At 36.4% G+C, this 15,919-nt stretch overlaps 1 protein-coding gene across 2 annotated transcripts in view; it reads right to left on the minus strand.

Annotated features, from left to right (window-relative positions):
* Positions 1-548: 548 nt before the first annotated feature.
* The window catches only part of LOC126475359 (protein disulfide-isomerase TMX3), a 181,946-nt gene continuing 166,575 nt past the window's right edge, over positions 549-15,919 (minus strand). For both annotated transcript variants that reach the window (XM_050103173.1, XM_050103174.1), the window contains one exon: positions 549-1,602. In XM_050103173.1, the coding sequence (XP_049959130.1) occupies positions 1,577-1,602 (26 nt within the window). In that variant the 3' untranslated portion in view covers positions 549-1,576. The remainder of the gene's footprint in view (positions 1,603-15,919) is intronic.

Here is a 15,919-nt window from a genome sequence, read left to right on the forward strand (position 1 = left end):
CCATTGCAATTTGATGTCATTCTGACCAATGGTGTTATTTCTACAGCAGTTTGAAAGTTTAACTTTAAATAATATCACCCTGTATAATGAAAGAGAAGTGTTCTCACAACAAAATCAATTCTTCCTAGCACACAAGTCCTTTATTTCCTTTTTATCATTTTATTTACCACAGTGAATTAAAGAGGATGTGATATGCTGTTCTTTATTGGTGAATAATGTGAAAGAAATACTGACAGTGATATTTAAATTAATGTAGAGATTGTTATGTTACTGGAGCTTTAATTCACACTGTAAAATGTGATGTAGAACTTCATTTTGCAGCAGCTAATTGCCCTGTTTTTAAGCTTAGTTGTATCAAATGGTCAAACTAATAATTCTAGAACCACCATCTCTCTTCATTACAGTTTGGAAATGAAATGGGAATTTGCAGTTATTATAGCTCATCAAGGTTAAATTCATATCTGAATTAGGTGTGTGTGTGTGTGTGTGTGTGTGTGTGTGTGTGTGTGTGTGTGTTTGTTGGGCAGTTGTTTGTAAATAACAATCACAATGCTTCATATGTTTATTATTCTTGAAATAGACATTTTTAGTTTTGTGAAAAAGTTCACTGATATCCTAGGTACTTCTACAATGCAACATTACAGCTCCATTCACAGAGTAACCATGTCAATGTTTTAAAACCTCGAATCATTCTGGCATCTCATTATGATTATTGTTCCCCATCATGTATTTCAGTTTCAGATGCATGCTTTATCTTCCATTGACTTTACCTTCATCAAAACAAGTTTTCAATCTTATACTAACACAGGTTGCTATTAGAGATCTTCATGGTTTAAAATAATCACAGGAAAACAATCCCATGTCATCTTTTTACATGGCATAGATATCATTACACACACAAACTATGAATCGTTAACCATATTCAAAGATTCTCTCTGTTACAGCTCTCTTCTTCAGAAGAGGGAGTAAAAACAGTCTCACAGTAGTCAAATGTTTCACCATAACAGTCAAGGGACTAGAATAATATAATTATATTAAAACTGAAACATGTTTGATTGTGATTATTATGCCATATTGTCAATGGGGAATAAGTGACTGACTAATTACCTTCTTATTTTTGTGTGACAATCACAAAGAACTATTGGAAAACCCAGTTTCCGGTTTCAACTAGCAATGGACATCATCAATTTGTCTAAATGAAAACTGCAGCAAGAGCTGATTTAAGGTTTCCTTTCTTTTGTCAACATAAGTACAAGCTACAGTAGAAAAATTTACTGTTGTCTAATCTAGTTTGACAATGCAAGAGGAACATTATCCTACTGGTTGCAGCAGTGTGTATTTAGACAGAGTAATAATAAACACTCGTTGGTTGAAACCAGAACTACATTTTGAAAAGTTTTGTGATTTGTCACAAGAAAATAAGAGCAATTTATGACGACGATGATTACGATTAATGTATTATATCACTAGCCCAATGTAATACACCGATCAAAGCACCAATCGATGTCACTGCACTAGTACTGAAGGGATTCCCTCTGACAGCATGTATGTTCAATGACGATAACAACTGATTTCTTCATTCTTTCTTTTCGTGGGTTATATCTGTGAACAGAAAAGCATTACTGAATTAAAATACCATAAACATCCTGAACATTATAAAACATCTACAAATTAATATATACTCTGTGTGTGTGTGTGTGTGTGTGTGTGTGTGTGTGTGTGTGTGTGTGTGTGTGTGTGTGTGCGCGCGCGCGCGTGCTGTAATGTAACACAATCCAAAGTAAAGCCGAAAATCTAATTTACTCTTATACATTTTCATGTATAGAACTAACATATACCATTGGCACAAGATTTAGTTCCAATTTAACTTTAAAATTATAATCCTTTTTGTATAACTAGTTCTGAAAACATATCACTTTGATTACATATGAAAATCTCTGGATATAAAATTGATATTTTTTACCATTTCTGAACTGCAACCTTTTATATCTTGGTACTGCTTTATGTGGTTCGTTTGTAAAGCAGCAGTCAGAAACAATTAATTCTGAAATGGTGTAAGTTGTTAGAAGATGTCATTAGAGAAAAGGAGTAGGGAGTTGTTAATGATGTGAGATTATTTAATCTGTGACAAGAAGCTGAAAGAACAAAAGTTTATAGTTTTGAAAATCCAACACCTGTAACTGGTTAATCATAGTGCATATGTTAAAAATAAAAACCTTACCTCCAGTATGCACAGAATCAACCTCAGCAGATTGCTGAGGAACAACAAAGAAGGTATGGAAATTCATAAGCTCAGTAATTGGGGTAAATCATCATTCTTATTGCAAAATTCATTTTAGATTCAACCTTTCCCTAAAGATAAAATTTATAATTTGTGCAATAATAACAAAGTTTTCTGATGAAATTTAGTTTACGACGGGAGGTCATAATCCGAGTGCTCTTGTCCCGGGTAAATTAAAAGACCAAGATTTTGATACTGTTGTTAATTTATGTTTTGCAGATTATTAAGGAAAATTATATGTCAATTTCTATGGAAAGCAGAGCTAATGAAATTACAGATGGACTGATACTCCAATGCAACAACCAATAATAATCTCCAGATTGAACTTTAGGTATATGGACATGCGAGTACAGTATTTTTGTTACTGTTGTGTGGAAGTGTACGAACAATGATGAGCACTGAATGAAGATCTAAAGCAGAAATGGGTGTATGTGTGAAGTTAACACACTTGGGAAACAACACCAAAATAATTAAATGAGCAAACAAGGAGATTGTCAATTATAGAAAATGGGAGATTGTCAATTATACAAAATGTATTAGTAAGACTGGAACAATTTTTTGAAAATCTTGAGATCCAAAACCAAAAGATGAGGCTTGCTTTAAAAACAATAGGACAAGACATAAAAACATTATGCAATACTTAGGACCATACTACACAACATTCACATACTTGCATCAAGAAGTAAAAGCAATACTTTGCAAAATCCAGGAAACTGAAAACACCACCTGTAACCTACAAAAACAAAAATTAGTATCCAGGACAATTTGGCTCACTTACAAACTTTAAAAAACAGTGATGAGGAAAAAGACAAAAATGAGATTCTTGGAATAGAAATGCTAACAGTAGGCAGAAACAAAGTAATAGTTTATTCAGAGAATGTTGAAGACAAAGTCAAATACCTAAGTGAACAAAACCTACTCCTGAAGTTAATGAAGTGGAAGATTTTAATGGTTTGGGTTAAATGGTTAATGATAATGAAGAGGTAATTGTTTGCATTGTTTGAAAGATGACTTTGTAGTTGGAAAGAGTGAAAAGAATTTAATTGTTGTTGATTTCATTTATTATGAAATGAAATGTGTTAATGCTGAAAATAATGAACTACTACCTGAACGTCAAGGCCAAATAAACTTTGATGATTTTGTAGTCAGCTACTACTTAACTAGTGGACAATTTATCAAAACAAATTTTGTGATCAGTTTAGAAACAGTTGTGTACATGTTTGTATTACTCTGCAAGTAATTAAATGTTTAAAACACCGTCTAATCTTGATGCAGAATTTTATAATTTGGACTTGTCATCCATAAAAGTTCCATAATTGTTTCAGCCCACACCATTATGGAGCCACCACTAACTTCCACAGTGCCTTGTTGACAACTTGCGACATTGGGACTCATCTGATCAGGCCACTGTTTCCCAGTCGACTAGCGTCCAACCAAAAATAATCATGAGCCCAGGGGAGGTGCTTCAATCTATGTCACGCTGTTAGCGTAGACAGTCTGCCACCATAGTCCATCAACTCCAAATTTTGCCACACACTCGTACATACATTATACGACCTGCATTGATTTCTGTGGTTATTTCACAGCATTGCTTGTCTGTTAGCACAGACAACTCTACACAAATGCTGCTGCTCTTGGGTGTTAAGTGAAGGCTATTGGCCACTGCATTGCCCATGATGAGACAACACTGGAATGTGGTGTTCTTGGCACACTATTGACACGGTGGATCTTGGAATATTGAATTTCCTAACAATTTCTGAAATGGAATGTCCCATGCATTTAGCTTTAACTACCATTCCATGTTCAAAATCTTAATTCCCTTTGTGTGGCCATACTCAAGTTGGACACCATTTCACATGAATCACCTGAGTGCAAATGACAGCTCTGCCAAGGCACTGCCCTTTTATACCTTGCATATGTGATACTACTGCCATCTGTATACATGCATATCACTATCCCATGACTTTTGTCACAACAGTGTATAAAGGAAAGGCTGAGTTGCAGACAGACAACAAAAAGACAGATATACATTTGAGATTTTGGCCAAAAAGCCTTCTTCTGAAGAAGAAAACAGACACATTCACAGAAGCACAACACACACACACTGCATATAGCCAACTGGATCTGCTGAAGGGAGATATGTGGATACATGGGAGTGGGAGTAAGAGTGGGAGTGAGGGTGGGTGTGGGTGTGGGAAGTGAGGATAAGGAAACACTGGGGCTGGGAAAGGCAGAGGGAGGGCCGAAGCAGGGATAGCATGGAAGGGGTGGGGAAAGGTGTAGTGCCTGCTTGTGGGAGCGTGTAGGGGCATGCTGGGGACAGGGTAGGGCTGCTAGGTGCTGCCAGGGGTCTGAATAGAGGGGTGGAAAGAGAGAGAAGCAGGTGAGGGGCAAAAAGGGGCGCATTGGTGGAATAAAAAGGTGTGTAGTGCAGGAGTGGGAGGAAGAAAGGAAATAGGTGGGTGAAGGACACAGACTGGAAGGTTAAGGTCAGAGGGGTTGTGGGAGATGTAGGATGTATCGCAGGGAGAGCTCGTGTTCAATTCGGAAAAGCTGGTGGTGGTAAGGAAGATTCAGATGGCACATGCTGTGAAGCAGTCACTCAAGTTAAGTACATCATGTTGGCCAGTATATTCAGCATGGTTCAGCTGTCCCTTGGTCACAGTTTGTCAGTGGCTACTCATGCAGACAGACAACTTGTTGACTGTCAAGCCCAGTCAGACTGATTTATAACTGGTTCATGTGTGCAACAGGACAGATCTCTTGCCCCTCACACTCGTCACATGCACGGACACGATGATGAAAGAAAACAGCCATTACCAGTGATCATTACTATTGTGATTTCTCTAAATCACCACTGGTGAATGCCATGGTGGTTCCTTTGAAAAAGTAACATTTATTATTCTGCTCTATTGCTGTATAACTGTAGCTTTCAATTTGTTTGCTGACCTTGTTTGTAATTCATTAGAAAAGTAAAGTTGTGTGACAGTGTTGGTTGGGAGATCTCTCGGGGATTGGTGTGGCTGCCCAATTGGAAAGGTTTACTATCTTTACACCAAAAGTAGCTATCTTTCAACAAATGTGAGTCGTCTGAAGTGTATCCATTGAGTGGAGGTGACTGGGCTGATTGCATCTGGAGCTGAGCCATGTTCGCATAGCTACGGATGACAAATGAAAAAGAAAAGAGAGAGAGAGAGAGAGAGAGAGAGAGAGAGAGAGAGAGAGAGAGAGAGATGGGGAGGGGGGGGGGGGGGGGGTTGGTTCCAACTCACTTCAAGAAACATCAAGAGGGTCAGTGAGCAGCCTTTTCAGTAGTTGCAGGGGCAACAGTCTGGATGCTTGACTGATCTGGCCTTGTAACTTCAATCAAAACGACCTTGCTATGCTAGTACTGCAAACGGCTGAAACCAAGGGGAAACTACAGTCATAATTTTTCCTGAGAGCATGCAGATTTACTGTATAGTTACATGATGATTGCGTTCTCTTGGGTAAAATATTCCGGGGGTAAAATAGTTCCCAATTTGGATCTCTGGGCGGGGACTACTGTAATGTAATTAACTGTCGGAGATAAAGTTTATCTCATGCGAAAAGTACGATGCCCACTGTAAAGAGTTAAGGTAACTTTCATTATGTTGCCAGAAAATGTGTTTAATTTATTTAATTATGAATATTTTCTTTTATGATAAATAATGGATTCGTTTGAAATGTTAAATGTTGTATATTTATATGTATCTTTGGAGTTTATTAAGGTCAGTAGACCAAAGAATCTGCAACGCAGGAATGTCTGCAACTTCCGGGCACATGTTGGCTTGCCCGCTACTTCTTTGTCGGTATTGGAGGGAGATGGACGTGTTTATGTGACCAGTATAGTATAATGCATTTAGAGTATCAATGTTCATAGTGAAAATGTTGTAGTTACTAAACAAAAAGTACGAATAAATATAATTTTAGCTGAAAGTATTTCGGATCCGGTAGTGTTTATTTCAAACAAGAAGAAAACCCAGGCCATGCTTGTTGGAGTAATTATTTTTGCAGACAAAACTTCGAAAACCCCTAGACAAACGAGATCTGCAGTGTGTAATCTTTCAGCAGCTACTAATAAATAAGTCTTGCTGAAATTGTGCTGGAACTACTCATATTATTCTCAATTACAAACACGTGGTGCGAATGTGGTCCTACCACAATATACCACGTAAGATTCCACAATCATTCACTTATCAAGAAACGAGATAGGTAACAACCAGTACAATATGGTGGCGTCGTCCGGGATTGTTGAAAATGTTACCAAAATAAACTACCACCGAGATTGCGAAGAAAACGACAGAATTCGTACATCCTGGATGCAAATGTTCAAGGAAGTCGTATGCTGATACCTTCAAGACAAAGGCTTCAAGACAAAGGAAGTCGTATGCTGATACCTTGAAGACAAAGGAAGTCGAATGCTGATACTTCAAGACAATGGAATGCAGTTACTGGAGCAAGAATAACGGTGCAATAAGTCAAGAAAGAAGAAAAAAGTGTAAAGTGTTGTGCAACAAAAAAGCAATATTCATATAAGTGTAGTGTTTCAGTGTTGTGAATTCCATCACGCACCAATCAACAAAGAAGACGTTATAAGATAAGAAAACCAGTAAACTGTGAGTAAGATAGTTTAGTATCCTTTAGAAAAGATAAATTTGTTGTGTTTTGTTTATTCCTGTGTAAAAAGGTGACTATTGTGAAAGAGGAAAGTATTGACGACGGTGTTGCCAACGCTAGTACAGATGTAAATTTATCATACGAAAATGAATGCAACAGTAATAGTCCGAATCCTGTAGACAAAGTTGAAACTCGTACGGAAAGACAGAATGAAGTTAAAGACATGTTATCAAAAATAATGAATTATATGGAAGGAAAATTTAAGGCAATTTATGACATTAACAGACAAAACGGACAGTGGTTAGGAAATATTAAAGACAGACTCGATGCTAATGAGATTCGTTTGGATCAAATGGAGCAAAACAACGCTGCTCAGTTAGACCAGACTCTTAAGCTCATGAGTGATAAATTTGAAAAACAGTTCAAAGAATATGAAAAGAAAAATGACGATCACTTTCAAAAAGTAGAAGCAAAAATTTCCAGTTTGAGTCTTAATATGGTTAAGATCACAGGTAGGGTCAATTATGTCAGGAGAAAAGTTAAAAATGTAAATGCAAAAGTAAAAAATCTGAAAACAGAAGTTAGTACAGGTAGAGAGAAATCCATAATGCGTTTAAAGTTGTGCATTCAGATATCAAACACGTAGAAGAAACAGTATCTGATTGTATTTCTCTTGTAGACGATAAAATTGTTAAAGTAGAAAGCAAATTTGAACAAAAGATAGGAATTCTTACTGAAAAAATAGATGTAAATAATCAGATAAGCAAAAATGAAGTCAAGAGTTTAGAAAGTAGTATTAATGACATCACTAAGAAACTTGAAAGTGTTAGTAGCAATGTGGTCACCAATAGTTTGCCGAACAATATTGGCACTTTGTGGTGCAATATTCCAGTAAAAAACTTTTCAGATGAGAGCAGTATGTATCTGGTAGATTTCCTGCAGCATTGCAAAGATAATTTTTTTCCAAATATGAATGATAATTTGAAAATTAAATTTGTGAAAAGATTTCTAGAAGGTGAAGCATTGTCATGGACTAATCATTATTGTACGGAGGGATGGCTTTTGCAGAGTTTGAGGAGAGGTTCTTAAGTAAATTCTGGTCAGAGACAGAACAAGCAAGAATAAAAAGCGAATTCTTGAGTGGGCCTGTTTATAAACATGAATATGGTAGCATGAAGCAATTTTGCAGAAATCAGTTAAGGAAACTCACTCACATAAGAAAACCTTTTGATGAACTCACTCAAACTGATGCACTTAAAATGAGGATACCGTGTGAACTACAGTGGGAGTTGGCTTATGGTCCAGATGACACAATTGATCAGTTTTTGAAATATGTTGACAAACTAGACAGAATTATTGAGAAAACGGGTAAACCACCACATCATAGTCAAAACCATTTTCAAAAGACAGGGATACAAATTGGGGAAACACACAACATGATAAAAAGGAACCACACAGTTTTGGAAGTAGTGATTCTCATCAGAGAAATCACCAGTACAACTTCAAGGGATCACAAGGACACAATGATGACTCTACCAAGTGGTGAAGTCATCACTACGAAACTTCTTCAATCAAATGTGTTTTGTATGAATAAGACTGTGAACAGTATTGAATTTACAAAAGAAGGTAAGTACATTGAAAGCCATGTCACAGATTTTGATACAGATGAGATAGAGTTTGAAAAGTTGGTAAATGAAAAAGTAGCCGAAGCTAGAGAACTAACTGAGAACCAAAAACAAGATTTGAAATTATTTTTGTGGGAAAATAGTGATGTATTTAGCAATATACCAGGTAAAGTAATTGGATACCAATGTACTTTACAGTTGAAGCCACATGAACCTTTCTTTACAAAACCGTACAGTATTCCAATCTCGAAAAGGGTAGCAGTGAAGAAAGAATTGCAAAAGATGGAAGTGTGTGAAATCATTGAGAGGAGTATAAGCCCTTATAATAATCTCCTAGTCACTGTAAATAAACCTAATGGACAAGTCAGATTAGTACTAGATTTCAGACAGTTAAACAAATGTTTATACAGAGAAACTGACCACCCAGAGAACATCGATGAGTTGTTATATAAATTTAAAAATATCCAAATTATGTCAAGCCTTGACCTGACTTCAGGTTTTCATCAAGTACCTCTTGCAATTAGCTCTAGAAAGTACACTGCTTTCTTATACAATGGGAGATGTTACCAGTATTGTGTAGTGCCTTTCGGATTAAACTCATCAGTTGCCGAATTTATAAGGGCAGTAAACTATGTACTTGGCCAAGAAGTTGTGTCAGAATTAACAATTTATGCAGACGATTTATTAGTTTCAAATCAAAGTTGGGAGGATCATTTGAAGTTATTGAAAAAGGTGTGTGAGAAACTCAGAAGAGGTGGTATGACATTAAAACTGGAAAAATGTAAATTTGGAGTGTCAGAACTCAAATTTTTAGGTCATGTCATTACTAAGGAAGGGATAAGTGCAGATCCTGAGAAAATAAAATCTATTGTAAACTTTCCATCTCCTAGAAACCGAAAACAATTAAAGTCTTTCTACGGACTCTGTGGATTCTATCGAAAATATGTAAATGGACAATGCCTTAATGTAACATGTTTAAGCAACTTACTTAGAAAAAATGCTACATGGAATTGGTCTGAAGAGTGCCAGGAAGCATTTGATAAAATTAAGAATGAACTTTGTAAGAACAGTCTTTTACACAGACCAGATTTTAGTTTCCCATTTTGTCTCCACACTGACAGTAGTGATTATGGACTAGGAGCAGAACTATTTCAGGAGAAAGTTGTGAATGGAAAAAATCTTCATTGTACCATTGCATTTGCCAGCAGAATGTTACTTAAACATGAGAGAACGTACACTGTCACAGAAAAAGGATTACTCGCAGTGCATTGGGTGTTTACAAAATTTAAAACATACCTGTTAGGACACAAGATAAAAGTCTATTCAGACCACAAAGCTTTAAATTACTTGCAGGAGTGTAGACTATATCACAGTAGATTAACCAGGTGGGCAATGTTCATGCAACAGTTTGATTACGAAATTGTGTATCTTAAGGGATCAGAAAATGTAGCTGATGCTTTATCCAGGTTACCAGTAGGAGGAGATCAGGAAATGTTTGATCAAGAGGAAGAAAAGGAATTTAAAATAAGATACATGAAGGGAATCCAAGATGAAAAGCTCATAAGGACACTTTGCAATAACATCAGGAGGGGACAGAATAACCATCCTAATTGGAAATTGGTTAAGGACTGTTTAGGCAAAAGAGGATATTATAAACTTGACAAGTACTATAAGGTCTTCAAGGGAACACTCTTTAGAAGAGCAGATGTGGACTCTGACAATTGGAAGCTATGTTGGCCAGAGTGTGAGGCAGAAAAGTTAATAAAGTACAGCCATGAGAGTTATGGTCACTGTGGAATACAGAAATGTGTAAAAAAGTTACAAGAAAATATCTACTTTTATAACATGGTAAAGAAGGTGAGGAACGAAATATCAACATGTGACAAATGCCAAAGAGTAAAAGTAAGCAACAGAACATGTCAGGGAGAAATGCAGAACATAATTCCAGATAAGCCATTAGATTTAGTAGCTGTAGACTTTTATGGTCCTTTACCTAAAAGCAAAGGTGGCCATTGTTTTATATTCATCATGGTTGATGTATTTTCCAAACTAATTAAACTTTATTCTGTGCGAAAAGCTACAAGTAAAGAGATCATTACAAAGATTGAGAGAGATTACTTCAAGAGTGTAGGGAAACCTAAAGCTATACTATCTGATAATGGTTCACAATTTGTTTAAAAAAACTGGAAAGCATTCATGGAAAAAACTAACACAAAACATATCCTGATATCTGTGTACAACCCATCTTCAAACCAAGCAGGAAGGTACATGAGAGAAATAGGGAGACTTTGTAGGACGTATTGTAGTCACAAACACCCTAGTTGGTCCGACCATGTAAACAACTTCGAGGATATCATGAACAGCTTGCAGCATAGCTTCACTGGGTTTTCACCATATGAAATTATGTTTCATCTCAAACCAGCAAATCTTATTTCTGAATTAATAGACTTTCCACAATGTAGCTTAATATCAATGAAAGAACATGAAGAGATTGTAAAGAAAACCATGAAGAAACTAGGTGAAGCTAGGAAAAACAGACATGATAGGAAAATAAAGGCTACCACATTCAGAGTAGGTGACCATGTCTTAGTGAAATCCTACGAACGATTAAAGTTACTAACAGCAGAATTCAAGAAGTTCTTTGACATTTACATTGGGCCATTTGAGATTATTGAGAACCCCCACCCAAATGCGTACCGATTAGTATATCCCAAGTCGAGAAAGCTGTCTTAGGAATGTTGTTTCTTTAAAGCCATATATTGAGAAAAGAGCAAACTGAGCCTACAAACATGCCTTTATCTGGAAAGAATTTTATTGGAAGAAAAAAAAATAAATAAATAAATAAATAAAATGCAGTCACCATACTATGCCATGTAACATATCTCATGCAAAACAATGTTGTATCTAGACTGATTGTCAAATAATTCTATTATAAGATTAGATTTCATGATTCCTATGTGCTTGTTTAAGTAATTGTACAGTATTTAATGAATTGCAAAATATGTAAACTTGATAAATAAGGGATTTTATTTTACTGATGATGCTAGGAGACAAGACATGTCACCCACCCCCACAGTTTGAGAATAGCAAATCTCATAAATTTTGAAATCTTGTTCATTCACTTAAATAGACTATAATGCTTAAAAAATTGTATAGTTAATAGACTATATTTTCTTGTATATGCAAGTGTGCTTTTGTTTTACATTATGCTCACCATAAGTGTTTTTATTCAGCTCTGTTTATAACACAACACAGATACTTAGTTGGCTTATTTTGCCTCTTACTTTTGATATCACATAATTTACAAGGCTCATGAGAGAATAGTGTTGTTGAATTAAAATACTTTTGCAACCTCACTGATGATATAGGAGTTAGTACTATGTTTGTTCTAATATGAGAAAATGTTTTAACTTTAGTATTATTTTATAGTAAATTTCTGGGCAACAAAGCGACATATGTATTTATGTAATTTATGTCGTGAGACAAAGGAGGAAGTCAATGGTTGATGAAAGAATAAACAGTGTACTACAGTTGTGATAAAGTTGTATACAAGCCAAGACAATGATGCAATCTCAGTGTCGGACTGACAAGTGGACCAGGGTACACTTGTAAGTCCTGGTGGGCTATTGTAATGTAATTAACTGTCGGAGATAAAGTTTATCTCATGCGAAAAGTACGATGCCCACCGTAAAGAGTTAAGGTAACTTCATTATGTTGCCAGAAAATGTGTTTAATTTATTTAATTATGAATATTTTCTTTTATGATAAATAATGGATTCGTTTGAAATGTTAAATGTTGTTGTATATTTATATGTATTTATTTATATGTATCTTTGGAGTTTATTAAGGTCAGTAGACCAAAGAATCTGCAATGCAGGAATGTCTGCAACTTCCGGGCGCATGTTGGCTTGCCCGCTACTTCTTTGTCGGTATTGGAGGGAGATGGACGTGTTTATGTGACCAGTACAGTATAATGCATTTAGAGTATCAATGTTCATAGTGAAAATGTTGTAGTTACTAAACAAAAAGTACGAATAAATATAATTTTAGCTGAAAGTATTTTGGATCCGGTAGTGTTTATTTCAAACAAGAAGAAAACCCAGGCCATGCTTGTTGGAGTAATTATTTTTGCAGACAAAACTTCGAAAACCCCTAGACAAACGAGATCTGCAGTGTGTAATCTTTCAGCAGCTACTAGTAAATAAGTCTTGCTAAAATTGTGCTGGAACTACTCATATTATTCTCAATTACAAACACGTGGTGCGAATGTGGTCCTACCACAATATACCGCGTAAGATTCCACAATCATTCAGTTATCAAGAAACGAGATAGGTAACAACCAGTACAATACTCCGGAGGGCGTCGTTATCAGGAGAAACAAAACTGGTGTTCTATGAATTGTAGCATGGAATGTGAGATCCCTTAATCGGCTAGGTAGATTAGAAAATTTAAAAAGGAAACTGTATCGGTTAAAGTTAGATGTAGTGGAAATTAGTGAAGTTCAGTGGCAGCAGGAACAAGACTTCTGGTCAGGTGTATACAGGGTTATAAATACAAAATGAAATGGGGGTAATGCAAGAGTAGGTTTAATAATGAATTAAAAAAATAGGAGTGCGGATAAGCTACTACAAACAGCATAGTGAATGCATTATTGTTGCCAAGATAGACACGAAGACCACAACTACCCACAGTAGTACAAATTTATATGCCAATTAGCTCCGCAGATGAAGAGATTGAAGAAATGTATGAAGTGATAAAAGAAATTATTCAGATAGTTAAGGGAGATGAAAATTTAAAAGTCATGGCGGACTGGAATTCAATAGTAGGGAAAGGAAAAGTAGTAGGTGGATATGTACTCTGTGTAATGAATGAAAGAGGAAGCCACCTGGTAGAATTTTGCACAGAACATAACTTAATCATAGCTACCACTAGGTTCAAGAATCATGAAAGGAGGTTTTATATGTGGAAGAGGCCTGGAGACACAGGAAGGTTTCAGATAGAATATATAATGGTAAGACAGAGATTCAGGAACGAGGTTTTAAATTTTAAGACATTTCCAGGGGCAGATGTGGACTCTGACCACATCTATTGGTTACGAACTGTAGATTAAAACTGAAGAAACTGCAAAAAGATGGGAATTTAAGGAGATGGAACCTGGATAAACTGAGAGAACCAGAGATTGTGCAGAGTTTCAGAGAGAGCATTAGGGAACGATTGACAAGAACGGGGGAAAGAAATAAAGTAGAAGAAGAATGGGTAGCTTCGAGAGATGAAATAGAGAAGGCAGCTGAGGATCAAATAGGTAAAAAGACGACAGCTAGTAGAAATCCTTGGGTAACAGAAAATATATTGAATATAATTGATGAAAGGATGAAATATAAAATTGCAATAAATGAAGCAGCAAAAAGGAACACAAACATCTCAAAAATGAGATCAACAGGAATTGCAAAATGGCTACACAGGGATGGTTAAAGGACAAATGCAAGGATGTAGAGCCACATATCACTAGGGGTAAGATAGATAATGCCCACAGGAAAATTAAAGAGACCTTTGCAGAAAAGAGAACCACCTGTATGAATATCAAGAGTAGAGACGGAAAACCAGTCCTAAGCAAAGAAGGGAAAGCAGAAAGGTGGAAGGAGGTGTGTTTGAGGACAACATTACTGAAATGGAAGAGGGCATAGAAGAAGATGTAATGGGAGATATGATACTGTGTGGAGAATCTGACAGAGCACTGAAAGAGCAAAGTCAAAAAAAGGCGCCGGGAGTAGACAACATTCCATTAGAACTACTAATAGCCTTGGGAGAGCCAGCCACGACAAGACTCTACCATCTGGTGAGCAAGATGTTTGAGGTAGATTAAATACCCTCAGATTTCAAGAAGAATATAATAATTAGAGAAGGAAAGTTGCTACTCACCATACAGTGGAGATGCTGAGTTGCGATAGGCCTGAGACTGCAGACGTGTGTGCAAGTTGTGTTTGCGTGTGTTTGTCTATTGCTGCAAAGGCCTTAATGACCGAAAGCTATAATTTTGTGAACCTTTTTGTTGTGCCTATCGCGACTCAGCATCTCTGCTATATGGTGAGTAGCAACTTTCCTTCTCTAATATTGTTACATTCCATCCTGGACTTTCCATTGCTTGAGAATACAATAATTCCAATCCCTAAGAAAGCGGGTGTCGACAGGTGTGAAAACTGCCGAACTATCAGTGTAATAAGTCATGGCTGCAAAATACTAACATGAGTTCTTTACAGACAAATGGAAAAACTGGTAGAAGCCAACCTCGGGGAAGATCAGTTTGGATTTTGTAGAAATGTTGGGACATGCAGGGCAATGCTGACCCTCAACTTATCTTAGAAGATAGATTAAGAAAAGGCAAACCTACGTTTCTGGCATTTGTAGTCATACAGGAAGCTTTTGACAATGTCGAATGGAATACTTTCTTTCAAATTCTGAAGGTTACAGGGGTAAAATACAGGGAGGGAAAAGCTGTTTACAATTTTTACAGAAACCAGATAGCAGTTATAAGAATCGAGGGGCATGAAAGAGAAGCAGTGATTGCAAAGGGAGTGAGACAGAGTTGTAGCCTATCCTCGATGTTATTCAAACTGTATATTGAGCAAGCAGTAAAGGAAACAAAAGAAAAAATTGGAGTAGGAATTAAAATCCATGGAGAAGAAATGAAAACTTTGTGGTATACCAACAACATTGTAATTCTGTCAGAGACAGCAAAGGACCTGGAAGAGCAGCTGAATGGAATGGACAGTGTCTTGAATGAAGGATATAAGATGAACGTCAACAAAAGCAAAATGAGGATTATGGAATGTAGTCAAATTAAATCAGGTGATACTGAGGGAATTAGATTAGAAATGAGACACTTAAAGTTACTTTTTGCTATTTGGGGAGCAAAATAACTGATGATGGTCGAAGAAGAGAGGATTAAAAATGTAGACTGGATCTGGCAAGTAAAGTGTTTCTGAAGAAGAGAAATTTGTTAACATTGACTAGAGATTAAAGTGTCAGGAAGTCTTTTCTGAAAGTATTTGTATGGAGTGTAGCCATGTATGGAAGTGAAACATGGATGATAAACAGTGTAGACAAGAAGAGAATAGAAGCTTTCGTAATGTGGTGCTACTGAAGAATGCTGAAGATTAGAGATGGGCAGATTGTGTAAGTAATGAGGAGCTGCTGAATAGAATTAGGGAGAAGAGGAATTTGTGAAACAACCTAACCAAAAGAAGGGATCAGTTGGTAGGACACATTCTGAGGCATCAAGGGATTATCAGTTAAGTACTGGAGGGAAGCGTGGAGTATAAAAATCATAGAGGGAGACAAAGAGGTGAATACACTACGCAGATTCAGAGGAATGTAG

The sequence above is a fragment of the Schistocerca serialis genome, chromosome 4 (assembly GCF_023864345.2).
Source record: "Schistocerca serialis cubense isolate TAMUIC-IGC-003099 chromosome 4, iqSchSeri2.2, whole genome shotgun sequence".
Taxonomy (NCBI): domain Eukaryota; kingdom Metazoa; phylum Arthropoda; class Insecta; order Orthoptera; family Acrididae; genus Schistocerca; species Schistocerca serialis.